This window comes from Bicyclus anynana, chromosome 27 (assembly GCF_947172395.1).
Source record: "Bicyclus anynana chromosome 27, ilBicAnyn1.1, whole genome shotgun sequence".
NCBI lineage: Eukaryota > Metazoa > Arthropoda > Insecta > Lepidoptera > Nymphalidae > Bicyclus > Bicyclus anynana.
Window position 1 is genome coordinate 368,121 of NC_069109.1, and position 22,729 is coordinate 390,849.

At 36.7% G+C, this 22,729-nt stretch overlaps 3 protein-coding genes and 1 long non-coding RNA gene across 5 annotated transcripts in view; 2 read left to right on the forward strand and 2 right to left on the reverse strand.

The window, feature by feature from the left end:
* Nucleotides 1-7,177: 7,177 nt before the first annotated feature.
* The window catches only part of LOC112048791 (uncharacterized), a 20,948-nt gene continuing 5,396 nt past the window's right edge, over nt 7,178-22,729 (forward strand). Inside the window, exons 1-6 of the mRNA XM_052890032.1 lie at nt 7,178-7,418; nt 8,376-8,446; nt 9,903-9,977; nt 10,866-10,964; nt 18,710-19,349; nt 22,383-22,530. Of these exons, the coding sequence (XP_052745992.1) occupies nt 8,387-8,446; nt 9,903-9,977; nt 10,866-10,964; nt 18,710-19,349; nt 22,383-22,530 (1,022 nt within the window). The 5' untranslated portion in view covers nt 7,178-7,418; nt 8,376-8,386. The remainder of the gene's footprint in view (nt 7,419-8,375; nt 8,447-9,902; nt 9,978-10,865; nt 10,965-18,709; nt 19,350-22,382; nt 22,531-22,729) is intronic.
* LOC112057684 (uncharacterized) lies at nt 14,153-18,613 on the reverse strand. Of its 2 annotated transcripts, XR_008252244.1 has the most exons (7): nt 18,095-18,596; nt 17,791-18,005; nt 17,147-17,318; nt 16,536-16,671; nt 16,208-16,408; nt 14,460-16,126; nt 14,153-14,362 (listed from the first exon to the last, which is right to left on the reverse strand). It is a non-coding gene; the product is annotated as an uncharacterized LOC112057684 (long non-coding RNA). The 2 variants fall into 2 exon arrangements; XR_008252243.1 differs by lacking the exon at nt 14,153-14,362 and having other exon boundaries at nt 15,301-16,126; nt 17,143-17,318; nt 18,095-18,613.
* Nucleotides 19,416-22,202, forward strand: LOC112047299 (uncharacterized). The gene is made up of 2 exons (XM_024084383.2): nt 19,416-20,347; nt 21,217-22,202. The coding sequence occupies exons 1-2, from the start codon at nt 20,064-20,066 to the stop codon at nt 22,124-22,126; spliced, it is 1,194 nt and encodes a 397-aa protein (XP_023940151.1). The 5' UTR covers nt 19,416-20,063; the 3' UTR covers nt 22,127-22,202.
* LOC128199670 (uncharacterized) lies at nt 20,367-22,427 on the reverse strand. The gene is made up of 2 exons (XM_052890149.1): nt 22,197-22,427; nt 20,367-21,187 (listed from the first exon to the last, which is right to left on the reverse strand). Exons 1-2 carry the CDS (start codon nt 22,378-22,380, stop codon nt 20,451-20,453), a joined length of 921 nt encoding a protein of 306 aa, XP_052746109.1. The 5' UTR covers nt 22,381-22,427; the 3' UTR covers nt 20,367-20,450.

Genomic DNA, 22,729 nt, shown 5'->3' on the forward strand with positions numbered 1-22,729 from the left:
ACCGGGGGGTTTGGGCGAGCTCAGAAGCATCGCCTGATGGGTCCAGAACGTAGAAGCAGAGTAGATGGGCGGAACGACTCTAAGGGCGTCTCCTCTGAGACTCGGACCTTAGAGGGTCGTACGGAAAGGGAGTTTTCGCCTGTCTATGGGTCTTTTATCGCATATACTCTGGAGAGTGTGCACAGGAACTTTACGATCTAGTTCCTCCGTCCCCATTTTACCACAGAACAGCGAGACGCCGTGAAAAATGGCATCCTTTTGTTGTCAACGTGCAATCAACCCGCACGAAACGTTTTGCGTCAACGTTCCTAATAAGAACTGCCAAAATGTGGAATGCCCTTCCGGCGTCTGTGTTTCCTGACACGTATAATTTGTGCAAATTCAAGGCAAGAGTAAATAGGCATCTTCTAGGCAAGCGCGCTTCATCTTAGACCTCATCATTGCTTTCCATCAGGCTTGATTGTGGTCAAGCCTAAGCCTATATACTACATAAAAAAAAGTGTATCAGTTCGAGCGCCCATGAGATCGTGAGTTAAAAAGCCCACGTCTGGGTGACGTCAGATATCGGGGACCTCGTCTTCGCAGTTAAAAACTAGCAAAGATATAAATAGAAGGGTGTGAAATAGGGGTTAGAAGTTTACTGAAGAAGAAGTGTGGGAATCGAACCCACGGCCGCGGATGCAGAGAGCGGGGTTATATCGATACACAATGCTGTAGAGCGACATATCGACATGCAGTGACGGCACGTATCGTGAGAGGCGTTTCGTCACTCGTGCTCTAGAGTAGGTCGCGGCCACGGCGGAGGTCGCCCGCTCCACCACACCGCTAGTGCTGCCAATTGTCGATAGTTTTATACTACCTCTGTAACCCAGTGGCACGTCGATTTTCTTTCTACGCCAACGCTTCGAAAACTAGAAAAATGTATGACAGATCTCGACCACGTGACCTGTCGATAGCAAATGTCATTTTTCTAGTTTTCGAAGCGTTTGCTTCAGGCTGATACTAGCTGACACCGCGGGATTTCACCCACATGGTTCGCGTTCCCGTAGGAATACGGAAATTATTATTATATAATATAGCCTAGCCTTCCTCGTTAAATGAGCTATCTAACGCTGAAAGAATTTTTCAAATCGAACCAGTAGTTCCTGAGATTCAAACAAACTCTTCAGCTTTATAATATTAGTTGTGAGTTGTTTATGGGGTTGTATTTCTGCATCTACTAAACTAATTTTGAAAATTCACTTACCACCAGAAAGCCATGTCATTTGAGTGAGTGTTCATTTGGCTTTGTTTATCCCCGTATTCTCATGGGAATGGGAACTACGTAGTTGAAACTGTATTTGTGTTATAATAACTTTTGTTGTCGTCTATGAAAATCGCGCGTTATCTGTGGACAACGTAGCGTTGCGTAGTTGGCAACCTTGAACCGTTCGCGCCTTATTACATGAAACAGTTGGGATTACTGTAGAAAAATGGCGCCTCGCACCATTTTTCCTACCCCCTCAATTATTGACTGTTATAAAAGGTGGTGTAACAAACTTTTGGGTTAATCAATAGTGAGGGTGCTAGCGGTCTCATTCTGTTAAAAGTAAAAGTGTCACTAATAATTAACGTGATAAACAGTTACAAGTATACGGATTTGGTATTGTATTACAATTATATATTATTGTCTAAAAAACAATTAACTATTAGGAGAGGTTATACTAATGTCTTTGTGCAATATTTTCATATGATTTTGTATTACGGTTTCATGATGACTCTTAAACATCCTTGTCTGTTCTTAAATCTTATTATGTGATAATACATTGTATGAACAGGTATGCGATTATGTGTGTAACTTAATTAACTGATTTCATGATCATAATGGTTTAAATAAATAATATTGATGTACCTCCAATGTGATTTCATTAACAGACCTTACATGTTTTAGATAACTCTTAATATCAGAAGTGCTAAAAAACCACGACCCTCGACAATGCCTCGAACAGAGAAAAGAAAACGTAGGCGAACTCGCAGGCAGTCACCCAGTTCATCTTCATCATCGAGCTCATCTTCGTCGTCGAGTAGCAACAGTGATCGCGGAAGAAGTAAGCGACCTCGCCGCCGTTCGTTGAATGTGAGTCAGAATGTTTTATTGTCGTCTGTTATACCTGAATTTGATCCATTGTTAGATGATGTTGATATGTGGCTTAATGTGATACACGCAAATGCGACTAGTTTTGGTTGGTCAGATGATATGGTTAAATATCAGGCTTTACAAAAATTACGAAATACAGCAAAAACGTGGTAGGATTCTTTGCAAAAAAATGAAACTAAATGGACATCATGGAAATGGAAAGATTGGCGGAATAAACTATCCGACACTTTCCAAGTTAAACGAAATGTTTTTCTATTACTTAAACAATTGTTAGATTCTAGACCAAATGACGGTCAGTCGTTATACGAGTTTTACTTCCAACAAAAAAACAAAATTGATAATTTAGAAAGAAAGAAAGAAAAGAAAGAAAATTATTTTATTTTGACACACACACACATAATACACAAAAGACAACAAATACCTAAAACAAAAGACAGAAATTTTAAAAATATAGTAATTTACATTTGGCTTTTAGACAAAATGATATAATTTCTATAATTGTTGGTACAATAGGTGACACACAGTTATGTAATGCGGCGGAAGCGGGTAGTTTCAGATATTGCGATGATTTAGCTTCGTTTTTGCATAGTAAAACCCAACAAGATTTAGCGTGTTCATCTCAACAAATGATCAATAGGAAATTTACATCTTTTTCAAACCCTAAATTTGATATAAAGCCAGGAACTAGTTATTCTCAATACTCTTCTATAAGTAGCCAATCAAATAGTAATAATAATAATCAATTTCAACCCACATGTTTCCGGTGCGGGGAGGTAGGTCACAAACGGAATTTCTGTACCGTTAAAGATAATGTAAAATGCTTATTTTGTTTAAAAAATGGACATTCGGAATTAGCCTGTAAAAGTAAACAAAGAACTAAAACTGACAAGGACGTTGAAGTAAAGTTACTGTAAAAAATGTTACTGTAAATAACAAAGCTTGTTCGGCGTTTATAGATATGGGTAGCGATTGCTCTTTAATTGTATTCAGTTTCGTTAAATAAACTTGGTATGTTAGCACGTGATCTCGATAAACCAGTTCATTTAACAGGCTTTGCAAATTCGTTGACAATTGAAGTAAACAAAGCCGTTGATTGCACAATGAAGTTTGGTGAACACAGTTTTAGGTAAAATCATATGTTACATGGATGATTTACTTACTGCAACAGATAATTTGCCCGAAAATATTTCATGTCTAGAGGAAGTACTAAGAATTTTTTCTGAGCATGGATTAACATAAAATTTTAAAAAGTGCTCATTTTTTCAAAATAACATAGGTTTTCTGGGGTATGAGATTACGAAAAAGGGAATTAGGCCCAGTCCAAATAAGATTAATGCCGTAAACACTATCCAACACCAACTAATATCCATAAGTTAAAGCGATTTCTAGGTCTTGTTAATTATTTTAGAAAATTTATTAAAGATTGTGCATTACTAAGTAAACCTCTCACGAATCTAGTAAAAAAGAGACGTCTTGGTATTGGGATACAGAACACAATCAAGCAGTTGAAAATTTAAAAAAAAAAATTCTAATCAACAATGCTATTCTTAATATATTTGATCCAAAGTTACCTATAAATTTATATACGGACGCAAGTCGAGACGGATTAGGGTGTATTTTGATGCAATTTACCGAAAGTAGTGAAAAACCTATACGTTTTTATAGTCGTCAGACTTCACATGAAGAAAAAAGCTTACCATTCATTTGAATTAGAGTTACTAGCTATTGTGGTGGGTTTAGAAAAATTTAGGCATTATCTACTGGGATCTAATTTTAAAATCATTACAGATTGTAATGCCGTTAAACATGCGTTAACAAAGAAAGAAATAATTCCTCGTATTAGTAGGTTTTGCGTACCCAAGAATTTTCATTTGAGGTAGTTCATAGGGCAGGTTCGCAAATGCAAAATGTGGATGCATTAAGTAGAAACCCCGTAAAATTAGGTATAGATGACTCATTTTGTGTTAATACTATCAGTGAGGGTGACTGGTTACTATCCGTACAACTTCAAGATCAAAGCATTTTTTTCTATTCGTGATATATTAAAATCAGGAGAGGCCGAACAACATAAACAAATATTTGATAAATATGGACTTTTGGGTAACAAAGTTTACAAGCGCACGGAATTTGGCCGACGATGGCTTGTCCCGAAAAAGTGCACTTGGCAAATTATTAGGCTAAATCATGATAACGTTGGACATTTTGCGGTTGACAAAACAGTCGAAAGGATCCGTTCATTATATTGGTTTCCGCGATTAAAAACCACAGTAAAGAAATATATAAATAACTGTTTAAATTGTATTTATTATAAAAATCTTCATGGTAAAAAAAAACCAGGTCAGTTATATCCAATACCAAAATACGCACGTCTTTTTCACTCTTTGCATTTGAACTATTTAGGACCATTTGTGAAATCAAAACAAAACAAATGTTATTTACTTTTAATTGTAGATTTGTTTACAAAGTTTGTATTCATAGCCGCTACAAATGATTGGGGAGGGTTGTTAATGAGTTAGATAAAATATTTAAAATATTCGGCAATCCGAAACGTATTATATGTGATGCAGGGATTGCTTTTACTTCAAAATTATTTATGTATTATGTAATAGTAACTGCGGTACCACGCTCTAATGGTCAGGTAGAACGTTATAATAAAACAATTTTAGAGGCCTTCGTAGCATGGGGGCAGATACAGATAATAATAAATGGGACCAACATATCGATCAAATTCAACAAGGTATTAACAGTACGATCAATAAAACCACAACGGCAGTACCAAGCGAGGTATTTTTTGATTACCGGTTACGAATGAGTAGCGATACTGATTGCAATAACGATGAACAGTTAGTAGACGTAACCGCGTTAAGAAAACAAATGGATTCTAAAATAAAAATAAGCGCAGAAAAACAAAAGGTGGCTTTTGATTCATAACGGAAGGAAGCACCTAATTATAAAGTCGGTGAGCTTGTAGTGATTAAAGTTCCCAGTTGTACAAATAGCGGACAAAGTACTAAACTCATGGCTTAGTACAAAGGACCATTTCAAATAACCGAAATATTGGGTCATGATAGATATCGAGTAGAGGACATGAGAGGATCGGAAAGAAGTTCCAAGCTTTATGATGTGATATCCTGTGTGGAAAACATGAAACCTTGGATACGCTTGGACAACAACATTTTATAAGCCGGCTGTTGTCAGTGGTACTACTTTATTTTGTGAGTATCAAAATACTTGTTAAATTACTACTGTACTGTTTTTCTTGTTAATTATTACTACTATTGTTTAATGTGTCTGAATAATTTGTCTGATGTATTTGCTTCTAACATAAGAATTTACAGTGTATTACAACATTGTATCAGGTATCAACATTGAACGCTGGATACAATGGTAAAATGAGCCATACACAACCCTACTTTAACAGGTCCATACACACTCATTGTTAAACGAGTCATACACGACCTTAGATAGGGGGTTTTACACGCTCGAGTTGTCAATGTAAACATCTGCGCACTGTAATATCTTGTTTTCTAGTTGAGTAAATGTGTAACTGTTATTCTGAATTCGAATGTATACATTCAGAATAATAATTTTAAAATTATTGGGATATAGCTTAATTAGTTCCTTTGTTCTCAGCAATTACACCAGACAAGCACGCGATTCGGGACGAACGCGTTAACAGGAGGGCCGGATGTTGTCGTCTATGAAAATCGCGCGTTATCTGTGGACAACGTAGCGTTGCGTAGTTGGCAACCTTGAACCGTTCGCGCCTTATTACATGAAACAGTTGGGATTACTGTAGAAAAATGGCGCCTCGCACCATTTTTCCTACCCCCTCAATTATTGACTGTTATAAAAGGTGGTGTAACAAACTTTTGGGTTAATCAATAGTGAGGGTGCTAGCGGTCTCATTCTGTTAAAAGTAAAAGTGTCACTAATAATTAACGTGATAAACAGTTACAAGTATACGGATTTGGTATTGTATTACAATTATATATTATTGTCTAAAAAACAATTAACTATTAGGAGAGGTTATACTAATGTCTTTGTGCAATATTTTCATATGATTTTGTATTACGGTTTCATGATGACTCTTAAACATCCTTGTCTGTTCTTAAATCTTATTATGTGATAATACATTGTATGAACAGGTATGCGATTATGTGTGTAACTTAATTAACTGATTTCATGATCATAATGGTTTAAATAAATAATATTGATGTACCTCCAATGTGATTTCATTAACAGACCTTACATGTTTTAGATAACTCTTAATACTTTGTTTAAAAAATCGGACAAGTGTGAATCGCTTGCTGAGGGTTCCGTACAATCGTTATAAGTAGAATCGAATTGTGCAGTTTCTACTCTTTTTAAGTTTTAAATTACAAAATGTACCTACTTATAATTTTAAGCTGTTTTTTGTATTAGTGGTTATATATGGATGATGTTACTTGCTAAATTTTATAGTTCTCGGTCAACGGGAAGTGAGTACCTTAATAATAATAATAATAATATTTTGTACCGGGCGTGAGAGTAGAATGCATGTATAATAATAATAATAATAATAATTTATTTATTTGCTTTAAACATGATAATTTCATTTATTATTTATTATTTATTTATTTGCTTTAAGAGTTTTGATTGCCTTGAAAGTGTCGGAATATGCGTTTTTAACTGAATAAACCTATCTTTTTTTACTTATACTTAGAAATTGGATTAGGTATTTAGACAACAAGACCTGAGTACCTATACTATTTAAATTTCTACTTGATATCTCCACGCAATCCCAAAATTATGGAAAGAATATTTGTTATTTATTTTTATTAAATAAAATGTAGTAATTTTATTTTTTAATTAAAAAATGACGGCACTGCCTCTCGCCTTGGGTGTTGGGGGCATCCTCGGGATTTAGAAGCCTCCGAGGATCGCCCTCCTGTTGGTCATTTGGTACATTGTAAAAATACTACTCTATCGATAGTTGCGCTGTCGCAACACTATTTCTCGATACTTGTTTACTATTGAATTCGATCAGTTTGATTAAGCTCTACATTGCAAAAGCTCATTTTAAATGTTAAATATTTTTAATTAAAATTGTTTATTATTAGTATGTACTTACAATATATTTCAATTTAATATTTTATTTCTAAAAGTTTTTAAAGCTTTTTTTTAGAAATGTGTATTTTTGAATTTGTAAATACCTAAGTTTGAAACTTAACATAATATTATTTTATCTATTTTAAAATTGATGGTTATAGAAACAAAGTTAAATAATTCGAAAGTTTATGTAAGTACTTATTTGTTGTCTTATTAAATTAAAATAAAACAAGGATAGTTAAAAATTTATATAAGTATATATAAAAAAATATATTTTTTTTATAAAAAAAATATGAAAGAAATATTACAAAAAAGGGATAGTTTTGATTAAAATTAGGAAGACGAGGTCCTGGGTTCGATTCCTGGGTATGGTTATGAATTACTCAGTTTTTCATTCTTCTAAGAAGTTTTCAAGTAAAACTTGAAACTCAGCCCAAAATTAAGAAGTTGTTACGTGTCTTGGTGAGCACGATAAGTCGACTTTCTCGCTCATAATTATTAGTAACATGTGATAGTGTTCGTTGGAGCACCTTCATTGCAGCAGCGTGGTGGGTTGAAGCTCCATAACCTTTATCTATATTTCTAAACTAAAACTAATATTATAAAGAGGAAAGATTTGATTGTTCGTTTGCATTGAAGAGGCTCTGCAACTAATGAACCGATTTGAAAAATTCTTTTACTGTTGTGAAGCTACACTAACCTACGATCTATAACGCTTCGAAAACTAAAAATATGTGTTGGAATTACAAATCAAAAAATCAAATTCAAAAAACATTTATTTCAAGTAGGCTCAGTTTACAAGCACTTTTGACACGTCAGTTGACTATTTGTAAAGATTCTACCACCGGTTCGGAAGGCAGGTTACACTTGCATTATCGACATGGTCACGTGATCAAGATCGATGTCATTCCCATACATTTTTCTAGTTTTCGAAGCGTTTGCGATCGTAGAAAGAGAATCGAAATGCCACTTGGCTAGGGGGGAAGAGCTTCCATTTCGGGGCACATAAAACGGCTTACAAATTCGTAGACTACACACTATCTATGGCTATAGGCTATATTTTATCCCAGTATTCCTACTAGAACGTGAACTACGTGGGTAAAATCGCAAAGTTCTGCTAGTTTGACTAAAAAACCAATTGTTTCAGATAAAAAGAAAATGGAAACAAACGAAATGGAGCCTGAACAAGAATGCACCGCCGGAGTTCGTTTGGTAGTGGTAAAATCCTTTGTTTTTTATTCTTCATGTATTTGTGATAGCCCAGAGGACTACCTTAGCAGCAAAGACTATGCCAAGCGATTTAGCGTTCCGGTACGATGTCGTGTAGAAATCGAAAGGGGTGTGGATTTTCATGCTCCTCCTAACAAGTTAGCTACCATCTTAGATTGCATCATCACTTACTATCAGGTGAGAGTGTTGTTAAGGGCTAACTTGTAAAGAATTTGTTTTATTTATTGTATAAAAAGATAACTTGCACTTGACCGATTTATGTAGTCTTTCTACATAAACATAAACATTCTTTGTACATTTTTCTGTAGTGAGTCGTGATAGGTTCGAATCTGGGCTTGCACCTCCAACTTTTCAGTTGTGTGCATTTTATGAAATTAAATATTACGTATCTAACGGTGAAGGAAAAAAATCGTGAGGAAACCTGAATACCTGAGAATTTTCTTAATTCTCTGCGTGTGTGAAGTCTGCCAATCCGCATTGGGCCAGCGTGGTGGAATAAAGCCTAACCCATCTTATTTTGAGACGAGACTCGTGCTAAACAGTGAGCCGAATATGGATTGTAAATGATGATTAAGCTCATTAGGTGGTCAGTCACAAAATATTTTGTTTATAATGTCAACATCTCTTCCAATTATCTACGTGAAGGTCAATTATTATGACCTTACACTATCAAAACGAAGGTCTGATGTATAAATATGTAGCCAAATATAAATAAATATAGCCTCAATAGCTCAACGGTACGAGTGGTCAATTCATCACTAAGGGGTGGTGGTTCGATCCCCGCCCCGTTGGTCTATTGTCGTACCCACTCCTAGTACAGTCTTTGCCGACTAGTTGGAGGGGAATGGGAATATTGGTCATGTTATAAAAAATATGGCAAAAATTCTTAAAAAAAAAAATAAGAAAAATAAAAAAAAATGTGTTCATAAACAAACTATTTTTAGTGTTACCACAGAGTAAAGATCATACAGCAGTTTATACAAGCAGTGTGGTGAAGCCGGTGAAACCCATAAAAACAGCGCGTCTCCTTAGCATCCGCATATACAAACTTTTCTCATAATTTGTATTTTAAAATTTAACACAATTGTTGTTAACAATTACGTAAATTAATATAATAATTAATAATTACCAATAAAAAATTACTCCATCTTATTTCTTTAGTTTTTGTGAACAATTTTTAAAATATTTTGGTATTTTTACCAAAATACTTTGAATCAGGTGTTCCTAAAGATTTAATACTATTAGACATGTCACTAACGCGTCAACTGAGGCGCACAAAAGTAGCTAATTGTCTTAATTTCATTTAGTAGTAAACGAAAGTGTTTAAACAGTGTTCCCAAATTATTTTGAGCCTTGATATTCCACGGATACCTTTAATGGTAAATGCATTTTCTGTATGCATTTTTAGTTATAGTATCTAACAATAAGTTTGTTTACCCCTCAGCTGAACCTGCCTGAAGACGAGGGCGACGGCATCGGCTTCCGACTGACGAGGACCTTGTGGGATCCATATCCTTGGGTAAGCTCACCTCATCATCAGCCTACTTAACGGTTCACTACGGATCCCTTAGAGGAGTTGGAGTTTAGACCAGCCACGCAGGTTTTTGAGCTGGTTGAGCCGTGACAACCCTGTGGACATGACCGCTAACTCCGATTCCAGAGAATGTGGGTTCGAATCCGGCCCGGGGCATTTACTTTTCAATTGTGTGTATTTTTAAGACATTAAATATCACGTGTTTCAAACGGTGAGGGAAAAACATTGTGAGGAAACCTGTATAGAAGGTTGAGAGTTTTCTTAATTCTCTGCGTGTGTGAAGTCTGCCAATCCGCATTGTGCCATCGGTTGGATATTGGCCAAACCCTTCTCATTATAAGAGACTCGTGCTCAACAGTGAGCCGAATATAGGTTGTTAATGATGAAGTAAAAAAATCACCACGTTCGTATCCAGTTTGATTAACCCGCGACTTCGTCCGCGTGGAATTCAGTTTTTTAAAAAGCCCGTGGGAATCATGCATTTTTCCGGGATGAAAAGTAGCCTATGTGTTAACCCAGAGTAAAACCTATTTCCATTCCAAATTTCAGCCAAATCGCTTCAGTAGCCGCAGCGTAAAAGATTAACAAACATACTTACACACTTACACAAACATTTGCCTTTATAATATTAGTGTGATTAGTGTGATACTAGCTGACGCCGCGTGGTTTTACCTGCATAGTTCCCGTTCCTGTAAAAATATGGGGATAATATATAGCTTTTAGAATTCCTCGATAAATGGGCTATCTAATACTGAAAGAATTTTTCAAATCGGACCAGTAGTTCCTAAGTGTAGCGCGTTATTAACAAACAAACAAACTCTTCAGCATTATAATATTAGTTTACATATTAATTCTAATATTTTCTTTATACAGATACACGAAGTAACGCCGGAGTCCAGAGCAGAGATGTCAGGTCTGCGGGCAGGGGACTGTTTGTTACAGGCCGATGGGAAGGACTTGCTCGGGCTGCCGGTAAAGCTAAGTCTAAAGCTTCCCGTACACAATGGCTTGTTGGGCCATGCTTTGCTATGCACAACTTTAGGCCACGATCACTTGGTGTTCACACAATGGAGCATGGTTCATTGCTGCCTGACAAAACACTTACGCAATGGGCGATTGTATGACCACATGTGATGAATTACCACAGGACGCGATGCGCGACGATTCCTTTGAAGTGTGCCCGAAAATCGACAACTTCTCGATTGTGCGATCGATCAACAATTAGTCACTATGCGCCATCACCTTAAACGAACCATTGTGTACTGTCCCTTTTTTTTTTTTTTCGTAGGGGGGAAAATCCTCATGGACACCCGTTTGGGTAGTGCCGGACTCCTACCGGCTAAAAACCCTCCTACCTCCAAAAACGCTAGTGTACCTGCCATTTAGCCTACCACCAGCGTCACTGCCTCTTTCACTTTCCCAGTTCCCTTTCATCCTTCTCCTTTGTTTTCATTACGCTTTCTAAATACATCTTAATTGCGTCCCATTTGTCACTCGCTTGCAGCATTATATTTATTAGGTTTTCAACCGTGATTTCCTGTCCTACCTCCTTTGTCACCTCCTCTCTTTCGGTTTTAAACCGGGGACAATAAAACATGGTGTGTTCGGCATCGTCGTTTGGGTGTATGCAGTAGATACATTTAGCGCAGTTCCTTTTTTTAATGCGTGTTATATAGTCCATAAAAACACCGTGCCCCGAGAAACACTGAGTCATCCGGAACGTGATAGTGCCATGTTTCCTCTCTATCCAGCAGGCTGATTATGTATCTCGACGTATCACTTCTAACTGTGTAACGCAAAGCTAAATTGAACACTAGAGTGTTTTTGCAATTCCGATTATGTAAGACATAGGACTGCCACAATGCCTAGTGATATCGTTCTAGGCGCAAAATTTTATCGACATTATGCGACTAAATAAAATACACCCTTTCTCGGTACTACTTACTACGAGCGCGGCATACTTTTGCACATATTCGCATTATACTTGATTTCGCTGTTTGTCTGTGGTGAAGTGAAGTGTTTTAATTTCTTTGTTGGTAAACAAAGCCGTATTAAAATATTAATAAAAAAATTGGTTTCGTTGGCTCAAAGTACTTGCAACAGCTAGTTTTTTGTTTTCAATAGAAGTAATTAATTAATCATTTTATCGTATACATTTTTATTAGTGTTAATAGTTAATTTATCAAAGTTAACGGCCACTTTTACATAAAACATTAACACGAAAGTTTTTCAAAGTTTTATCGTCTGCCTATGATTAATTTAATGGTCGTTGTGATAATATGTAAAGTATATTGTATAGTGTTTTGTTTATTAAAGTTCATCGCTTGCAACTAAAGATGTCCGGGAAACTCAATGATCGCCTTGGCTTGGATCAAACTTGGCGATGGGTTGTTTTGGAGGGCCTTTGGAAAGTCAGGCTACTAAATAAACCTTCCGTGTTCTGTGTTCCGTGTCTGCCAGTGGCGTTGTGTAAGTTATAACATATCTTTAAAATAATATTCTATAATATTATTTTAAAGAGGATGAGAGGAAATTTTTGATATTGTAGGGGGTAATCTCTGGATCTACTAAACCGATTTTGAAAATTCTTTCACCAAAAGAAACTCACATAACTTGTAAGTGTAATAGGCTATATTTTATCCCTGTAGTCCCAAGGGAGTGAGAACTATGCAGGTGGAACCGTCGAGCATCAGATAGTAATTATATTCAATTGAAATTCACGATTTTCTATTATAAGTTTAACATAATACTTGGTTTTGTGACTAGCATATTGCATTAACAAGCCTTTTTAAACCACAACTATACCTGCACCATGTAACCTTTAAGTTCTTAGCATTAAGTACAACACGAATAATCAAAATCAAACTTTGTCTTGTTATGCAGATGTATTAGAATTGTTTGTATTTGTAGGTGTTTGTTTTAGTTACATTAAGGCTAAATATAAAATCCTACCTTGATTAGTAATTTTTTTATGATGATTGAGGCTAGCCACTTAAAATAATTAATTCAAATTTCAATTACAATATATAGTTAAGTTAAATCCTACAAGTATATGTATCTCCTACAAAACTGGATAAAATATAAGGCAAATCAAAAAACAAAAGAGCTCAGTTTAATCCCATAAAAGCCCAGTTGCTGCAGAGTATAGACTAGAGGGTTTGCCAGGGATATAGGTCCATAAGCACAGCAATAGCCCAGTGGAGTGTAACCTCTGCCTCAGATTCCAGAGGGTGTGGGTTTGTATCCAGTCCGGGGCATGCAGCTCCAACTTTTCAGTTGTGTACATTTTAAGATATTAAATATCACATGTATCAAATGGTGAAGGAAAACATTGTGAGGAAACCTGCATACCAGATAATTCTCTTAATTCTCTGCTTATGTGAAGTCTGCTAATCCGCTTTGGGTCAGAGTGGTGGACTATTGGTCTAATCATGAATGAATGAATAGTATTACCTAATCCAGTGTATGTAATTCTTAATGATAATAATTGCTAATTCAAATAATAATTTGTACTTTATATTTTCTTTTATTATGTGCATGTTCAGCTTAATAAATATTGCACATTTTGATTTGTTAAATATCACATATAATGAATATTGTTATCATTTACAATAATGTATTGTTTATGATAACTATATTCATTAACCTGAAACTAAAGGATCACAAACATTCTTCGTCTGAAAAGAAGCTCAACATAAATACAACAAAGTATTATTTTTGTTATCACCATCTCACAGAAATATATTGTAGAACCAAGTAATATACCTGAGGTATAAATATATCAATTTACCCCCCCTAGATTTGTCATTTATATAAACTCTTAATCAAGATATAACACATAGGCCATTTCTTATCTCAATATGAGATCTACTTAAAGAAACCGGGGGCATATGTAGTTCAAGTAATAAAAAAATATTTTCTACATTTCAGATCAACATGAAGATGTGGGCTCTAAGCTTTGAGTGCCAGGGACTGACTATGGAAGTCTCCATGTCGCTGGTCACCATTGAGGTGCAAAACACCTTGAAAAAATTGGTGATTCTGAATTCTTCATCTCTATGAACGATTCATGAAGAAAGAATTAAACAAACATTTAATGAACAGATTTTTTATAAAATTATTATCAATAATGACATTGCATATGAGAGAAAATTGTCAAATATAATTTCATTTTAATTTAATATAGTTAATTATGACATCACTGTATATAAAGAATATGATTATTATCATTTGGTTAATTTCAGTATTACATAGTATTAGATAAAAATTTTATTGTAAAATTGCACATCAAAATATGTTTTATTATCTATTATTAGGAGGAAATATTATTTAACTATTATTATTATCCCTAATAGCCCAGTGAATGTGACCTCTGCCTCCAATTCCGAAGGGTGTGGGTTCGAACCCGTTCCGGGGCACGCACCTCCAACTTTTCAGTTGTGTGCATTTTAAGAAACTAAATATCACGTGTCTCAAACAGTGAAGGAAAACATCGTGAGGAAACCTGCATACCAGAGAATTCTCTTAATTCTCTGCATATGTGATGTCTGCCAATGTAATCCAAATATGCTGGCCCATATTAGGCTCCTGTCAGAATGAGAGGGGTTAGGCATTGGCCTTCCCTTACCTTATCAGCCGATAGACGTCCACTGCTGGACATAGACCTCTTACATGGACCTCCAAGCACAACGACCTTGAGCCGCGAACATCCAACCAACCGACCAACCACGCTTTCCAGTGCGGGGTCTCCCGAGTGCGGGTAGGCACTAACCCCTCTTACTGGGGGAGACTCGAGCTCAGCAGTGAGCCGAATATGTGTTTATAATGATGATGATGATGATGATGATGATGATGATGATGATGATGATTATTTAAGTAATTGTAAAAGAAAAAATTGCATACTACATTAGTTGTTTATCTATACAATTCAATAATTTTAAGAACAAAACATGTACCTACCACATTGTAGGAAATAAATAAATAATGATTTGATTAAAAACAATGTTGTTTAATGTTAAGCAGGTAGGGCCAGGTAGTTAAAGTAGATACTCTATATTTGTGTAACATCTATTACTTAAAAATAAAAAATATATTTACTTGTGTTGGTATTTTTTATTCAGACTTGATATATTGTTGTTGACAAATTTTGTTAAAATATATATCTTTCATTCTTTAGTTTAATTTAATCAAGAAACGACCCTACTTACACATATAGGTACCCCCTCTAACAAAAATAGACTGAAGTATAGGTAAATATTTAACAAAAATGTAAATTAAAAATTAATTATAGATTAATTAAAAACATGACTACAATTTGAATTATCAACTTTAATAATTTGCTTCAAAATAAAAACACATACGCGTGGCGCAGTAAGTAGTGCTCCTGCATCCACGGTCATGGGTTCGATTCCCACACCTGGAAAATATTTGTGTGAAGAGCATGGGTTTTTTCCAGTGTGTGTGTATTTATACATTATATAAGTATTTATAGGTAGTATATAAATAAATAAATAATAAATATACTTAAACAATACACATCACTATCTAGCCCCAAAGTAAGCATACAGAGTAGCTTGTGTTATGGGTGCTAAGATAGCTGATATTATAATATTAATATACAATTATATACTACATATAAATACTTATATAATGTATAAATACACACAGACACTGGAATACACTCATGCTCATCACACAAATATTTTCCAGTTGTGGGAATCGAACCCACGGCCGTGGATGCAGAAAGCAGGGTCACTACCCACTGCGTCACGCGGCCGTCAAAATGTAAAAATGTAAATGAATATTATAATATCAACTATCTTAGTACCCACAACACAAGCTACTCTGTATGCCTACTTTGGGGCTAGATAGTGCTTTGTATGGTTTAAGTATAAATAATTATACAGAAGGCTTGGTCACGAAAAAATATATCCAGTCCTTTGTCTGCATAGCTTGAGGGTTCTAGCAACTTGTTATCATGGTTTTGAGTGAGGAATCCTTGGACAATACTGCCATCACAAGGATTACTGTTTTCTGTATCCAGCCCTTGATCTAACAGCCAAGTGAAAGCTTCTTTAGGTGTTGGTTGAAACATTGTTAAGCTCTTCACTTCTTCAAAATTATTAGTGATTCTCCTAGAAAAATAAATCATAATGTAGGTATACATGGTACTGCCCAACAAGTTCTTATAAAGTAGCTGCATATAATATACTGACCTGTGATAAGTCTCCTCCTTCGGCTGCATAGCTTGAGGGTTTAGGAAACCAGAGTTCATGGTTTTGGAGTGAGGAAACATTTTACAATATGCACCCAACTACAAGGCTCCACCGTATTTCTGACACAGCAATGTTGTGCATATCTTAATGGGATCTAGGAGCAGCTCCCAAGATGGGGGTCATCATGCAAACATTGGTCACCTGAAAGAATTGAAGTGTGTATTGCAATGTATTATGTATTTTGCCTATATAAAAGTAACAGTTTCATAATTTAGATTTGGATCCTGTAGTTTCATTAACTGACAGTTATACCTAAGCAACAGCTTACCTAACAACCAACAGCAGTCTCTATTGGGCAGGTTTTCCTCAAGTGGTTTTATTGCACTGGTTCCACATGTACAAGTCATATGATACACCACCAAATTGAGCATCCACTATGTTATTATTAGATTGGCATCACATATCTGAAATATTAATTGACAATATATAAATAAGTTAATGTTTAAATAAAAGGAGGTACCACGCTTTTATTCAATTCTTATTGTTAGCCTCCTATTAGCTCTTGGCCTGTAGGCCAAACTATTGTCACATGGGTGCAATCAATACCCGGGCAATCCAATTTTTTTTTTATAAATCTGTAAGTAGATGTTAATCTAGATTAAGCACCTGGGTATATGTCTATTTACAGTAACATCCTGCAATATGAATAAGCACTCTGTGTATTATTTATTAATCTCAATCAATAATCAATCTCATTTTACAAATGAGTTTTTATGCAAAATCAACCTATGAAAGATTCAGTGTGTTAGTGAACACAAATTAGTTGAGTCTTAGAAAAAAAAGACTAAAAATATAATAAATAGGTACCTTATGTTAGTTTCATACTGTGCTATAAGTTAGTTTCATACTGTGCTATAAGTTAGTGTCATACTTACTTACTTATTTATAATGATTTTGTGTTTAATGCAAAGGGAACTTAACACATTTTTTTTAAACAGCTGGGGTATTCAGGAGCGTCAGTGACTCATGTAGGCATTTGGTAAAAGATGCCTTAGCCATCATAGAGACATTTGTATGATCCATTGGCATAAATGCTTAAAGCTGCCAAGACCTGTAAATAATATTCAATGGTTTAATTTAGGTTCTTAGGATGACAGTGACACATCTTTAGATAATATTATTTGTTTCTTACAATCTAACACAAAAACTACTAGACTGATTATAAAAAATCTTTCACCATTGGAAAGCTACAGCACAGAGTAATATGGGCTATAATTAATTCCCCATATTCCTACAGGAACGGGAACTACACCGGTCAAACTATGGTATGTCTGCTAGTACTGAATAAGCCTACTCCAAATTTTAAACTAACTTATCCTATGGAAGCTCACCATATATAAATACCATATTCGTTATCAACCCATATTCGGCTCACTGCTGAGCTAGTGTCTCCTCTCAGAATGAGAGGGGTTAGGCCCATAGTCCACGTCACTGGCCCAATGTGAATTAGCAGACTTCACACACACAGAGAGTGAAGAAAATTCTCTGGAATGCAGGTTTCCTACTCCACAATACTTACTTACCTCTAGTTTATTGCGAACAGCAGTTGTTCGAAGACTTTGTATTTCTTCTAAAACCTGCTGGTATCGCGACACGAAAGTTTTGCAATGAACTCGGTCTCACAAAGCTGTAATGGATCACTTAGATCTCTGTGGATCTCAGCATGCAAAGTCATCCTTTTAGATCCGTTTCCGCGTACAATACAAATGCATGTAGGACACGGCGATGTCAGTAAACACTAAAATAACACAATTATAGTTAATATTTTACACGTAAAACTGATATATAACTTTCAAATTCTGATTTTATTGACTTATAAAATAATACCTTTATAGTACAAAATTCAAAAAAATCCTAAAAGTCCTTTTATTTGTAAATAATGAATCACAGGCGTCAAGTAAACTTTGTTAAAACACTGCTCTCTATTAGTTTCTATAGCGATTGACTTTGACAACTTCAGTGTCACCTATTTCTATGATCACAATGCTTACATAATCGCTTAAACTGACTATCGATACGTAAAAACAGGCCTAAAACTTGAATAAATCCCTACAAGTGACCGTGACAGAGAACGATCCAAGATGACGTCATTTCGGTGGAAGATCTATGTTACATGATCGCAAAAACGAAAAATCGCTGCCATTTGTTGTCGTGACTGTGATTTTAAAGCATTCACCGAGTTACATAATGGCCCTGCAGGTCTTAATATTTGCTGCCCCCCTGACCAAGTAGCACTTCAATTCTCTTTCTACGATCGCTAACGCTTCGAAAACTAGAAAGATGTATTTTGCTATCGACAGGTCACGTGATCAAGATCTGTCATTAAGCATTCCCATACATTTTTGTAAGTTAGTGAATCTGCTCGCTGTTCGAAGACTTACCTGCTGAGTCATTTAAGGCAGAGAGTAGCAATTACATACATAATATAATTTATATTCGTAGATCGGCAAGGTGGCAGGTGTGATACGGGGCGGCGGCGAGGGGCGCGGCGTGTCGCTGCTGGTGTGGAACTGCGGCGTGGACCCCAGGGACGACCCGGAGGTATGCGCTATATTATATCAGTACATATACATACGGGGCGGCGGCGAGGGGCGCGGGGTGTCGCTGCTGGTGTGGAACTGCGGCGTGGACCCCAGGGACGACCCGGAGGTATGCGCTATATTATATCAGTACATATACATACGGGGCGGCGGCGAGGGGCGCGGGGTGTCGCTGCTGGTGTGGAACTGCGGCGTGGACCCCAGGGACGACCCGGAGGTATGCGCTATATTATATCAGTACATATACATACGGGGCGGCGGCGAGGGGCGCGGGGTGTCGCTGCTGGTGTGGAACTGCGGCGTGGACCCCAGGGACGACCCGGAGGTATGCGCTATATTATATCAGTACATATACATACGGGGCGGCGGCGAGGGGCGCGGGGTGTCGCTGCTGGTGTGGAACTGCGGCGTGGACCCCAGGAACGACCCGGAGGTATGCGCTATATTATATCAGTACATATACATACGGGGCGGTGGCAAGGGGCGCGGGGTGTCGCTGCTGGTGTGGAACTGCGGCGTGGACCCCAGGGACGACCCGGAGGGTATATCAGAACACTAGCTGACGCCACGCAGTTACACCTGCTTGGTTCCCGTTCCCGTATAAATACGGGGATAATATATAGTCTATAGCCTTCCTCGATAAATGGGCTACCTAACACTAAAAGAATTTTTCAAATCGGACCAGTAGTTCCTGAGATTAGCGCGTTCAATCAAACAAACAAATAAATAAAGAACACAAGAAAGGCAAAAAAATAATAGGCAGATAGAACGCATGGAACATGCCAGTGATGCAGCCTTTTCAAATACAAATTCAAAAACGTACTACATTGTAATAAGATTTACAATGTAGTGATGGGCAAACGAAGCGATTCAGAGTTGAGAGTGGGACAATTTGGCTATGGACAACGGAATGATAGGGGCCAAATACTGGCTGACTTCATGGAGAAGGAGGGCCTCTTTATGATGAACTCCTTCTTCAAGAAGCCACCACAGATTCACATTTTACAGAGAAATTACGAACATTATTTATAGACTTTTGTTTACTACATTTGATCTGCAGGGTTACGGTACGTTCACACGGAGACACGATTTGCCGAATCTTATTTTCATCGGATCTGGAAAAACCGAATGTTGTATTCACACAGCACATCTTGTTTGGCCGTATCCGACGGCCTCGTATCGGGATCTCGTGTGAACTCACCATCCGGCTTTTATTAGCAAGAGCGCGCACAGTTCCTCACGTTGATTTGGAAGCGATGGACGTGAACAGTCTTGCTATACTATACTGGTATTATCGCCGTCAGCGTCGTAGAAAAAGATTGTGGTTAAACCCAATAGTACAAAGAAGATCAACAGTTGGTGCCTTTACAACTCTAATGCAGCAGTTAAGAAATGATCCACAAAAATTTTTTAACTACTTTAGAATGACTATACCTACATTTGATAATCTTTTGAAAAAAGTGGAAAAAGATTTGAAAAAGCGTGATACAAATATGAGGAAAAGCATTAGACCAGAAGAAAAATTAGCGATATGTATAAGGTAATATTGAAATACTGTATTTTATTATAATTAAATTTATTAAAAATATGATTAAGACATTATAGACAATCGCTTGGTAGGTACACAGTTTGAAGTTTCCCAACTACATATTATGAAAGTCTGGTAAATCAGAAGCATTCGATTGAATACTTTGAGACTCTGGTGATGCTTGGTACTGCGATGTAAAATAGCCTTGTGATTGTGCCACATTTGGTTGATAGTTGTATGTTGATGAGTGTGCAGGAGACCATTCATTTCGGTTCTTTATATTTTGCAATAAATTTAAGACGCCTGATTGAAATTCTAATGTTTGATTATCGTTTAGCGTTGCCAATGATGGAAGTAGACTTTTAAAGAAAAACAAATTACGGTCTTCTTTCATTTCTTCCTTCTTGTTGCATTCCATTTGATAATCTATAAACTCACTCATTTTCTTATCAAACACGTTTAAATTCTGCCTCGATGGTTTGCTTTTTTTTCTTTTTGAACCACCTACTAAATTTTCATTATCAATTTCTTGTTGACTTTCATCTGTAGCATCTTGATTATTTGCGACATCTTCACCGAATAAATTGTCCTGAGCCATCGCACTGTCATGGGTAACATCTGATGTAACTGTAGCGGCTGTACTATCGTCTGCTGGGTTTGGTGTAACAATAGTTGCACTATCATGTGTGTCAGCTGGCGACACAATTTTTTTTAAGAACAACATTTGACGATGATAAACGTAGGCTCTCGGACATGTCGCAGACGATCCTGATTTGTTTGATTTCTTTTTCTCATTAATACTCCTCATCCAGCTGTCTCTAATATTAGTCCACTTCTTTACGATCGATTTAGCTGAAAAATATAATTAAATTTACTTGCAGATATATGGCTTCTGGGTGTTCATACAAGGATTTACATTACGCCTACCGAGTCGGAGTGTCTACGATCAGTAACATTATTAAGGAAGTAACGAATGCTATTTGGAACAATTTGCATGGGGAGTTTATGACATTACCCAACACAATATCTGACTGGGAATATATCGCCAATGGATTTAATACTAGAGCAAACTTTCCCCATTGCATTGGTGCAGTGGACGGTAAACATATTAGGATAAAAAAGCCAAACAACAGTGGTTCCATGTTTATGAATTACAAAGATTTCTTTTCCATCGTATTATTAGCAGTGGTTGATTCATATTATAAATTTACATACATCTGTGTGGGCTCGTATGGAAAAGAATGCGATTCGACAATATTCAAGGAGTGTACTTTTTGGAAAAAACTAATAGATGGTGATTTGCAATTACCGGCAGCATGTCCACTGACAAACGATTCCGATTTATCGATTCCGTTTGTAGTAATAGGCGATGAAGGTTTTGGCTTGCATCAACATTTGATGAGACCTTACGGCGGAAACCATTTGGATAGAAACAAAAGAATATATAACTACAGATTAACCAGAGCTCGACGCTATGTTGAGTGCGCCTTTGGGATATTAGCTAACAAGTGGCGAATATTTCATCGTCCACTGGATGTTGATACCAGCACAGCAATATCGATTGTAAAGGCTTGCACTGTACTTCATAATTTTATAATAGATATGGAAGGTGTACAGTCGAACATAGAAACAACAAGCAATGTATCATCAGTGGTTAACGTGTTCACAGATGCACCCAATGAACAAAATAGTACACGAGGTGGACGATGTGCTAATGTTATACGATCTGAATTCACAAATTATTTTATTTCTACAGCAGGAGCTGTGCCTTGGCAAGACGAATCAATCTAACGTTAATTTTGTAACACACTGCTAATGTACAAATACTTAACCTGTTTACTTTAAAAAATTACAAACTTACCATAATCCTGCCTGTTTTTCTCCTCCATTTCTTCAAAATCTTCATTTAAATTTATACATATTTCTCGCCAGCCAGCAGTTCTCAAGTTTTTATCCTTGTATATTTCGAGAGTTTTGTCCCATAAAACTGGCCGATTTTGGACAAGAGAAATTAAATTTTCAACGTTTATATTTTTCGTCGTCATAGCGAGCGGTCAGTCAAAGCGGGCGAAAAGAACTGGCGACTGGCAAGCGCACGTGCAGTGTGTCCCTCCCGCCCACCCCTCCTTCCCAGCTTGTGCGACGCATTCGGTTTCAAGATCCGACAAAAAACCGAATCTACCCCTGCGTGTATCGTATGAACGCATCTATTGAATGCCCTATACCACTGTATCGGATCTGCATTTTGCAGTATCGCCGGATCGGTTTGTAGTCGCAAAATCGGATGTCAACTTCAGCAAGATTCGGCTTTTTTGTCGTGTCTTGAAACCGAATGCATGTGTGAACTCCTTCATTGAAATACTTATGCCACTAAACCGAATCCTGCAAAAAACC

What these genes read in the sequence shown, in the direction of transcription:
- LOC128199670 (XM_052890149.1), bottom strand. Translation starts at nt 22,380, where the DNA reads ATGACGACGAAAAATATAAACGTTGAAAATTTAATTTCTCTTGTCCAA. An exon ending in GAAAAACAGGCAGGATTATG is followed by an intron (nt 21,188 to 22,196) that starts GTAAGTTTGTAA and finishes TATATTTTTCAG; the next exon opens with CTAAATCGATCGTAAAGAAG.
- LOC112047299 (XM_024084383.2), top strand. Translation starts at nt 20,064, where the DNA reads ATGGACGTGAACAGTCTTGCTATACTATACTGGTATTATCGCCGTCAG. An exon ending in AAATTAGCGATATGTATAAG is followed by an intron (nt 20,348 to 21,216) that starts GTAATATTGAAA and finishes ATTTACTTGCAG; the next exon opens with ATATATGGCTTCTGGGTGTT.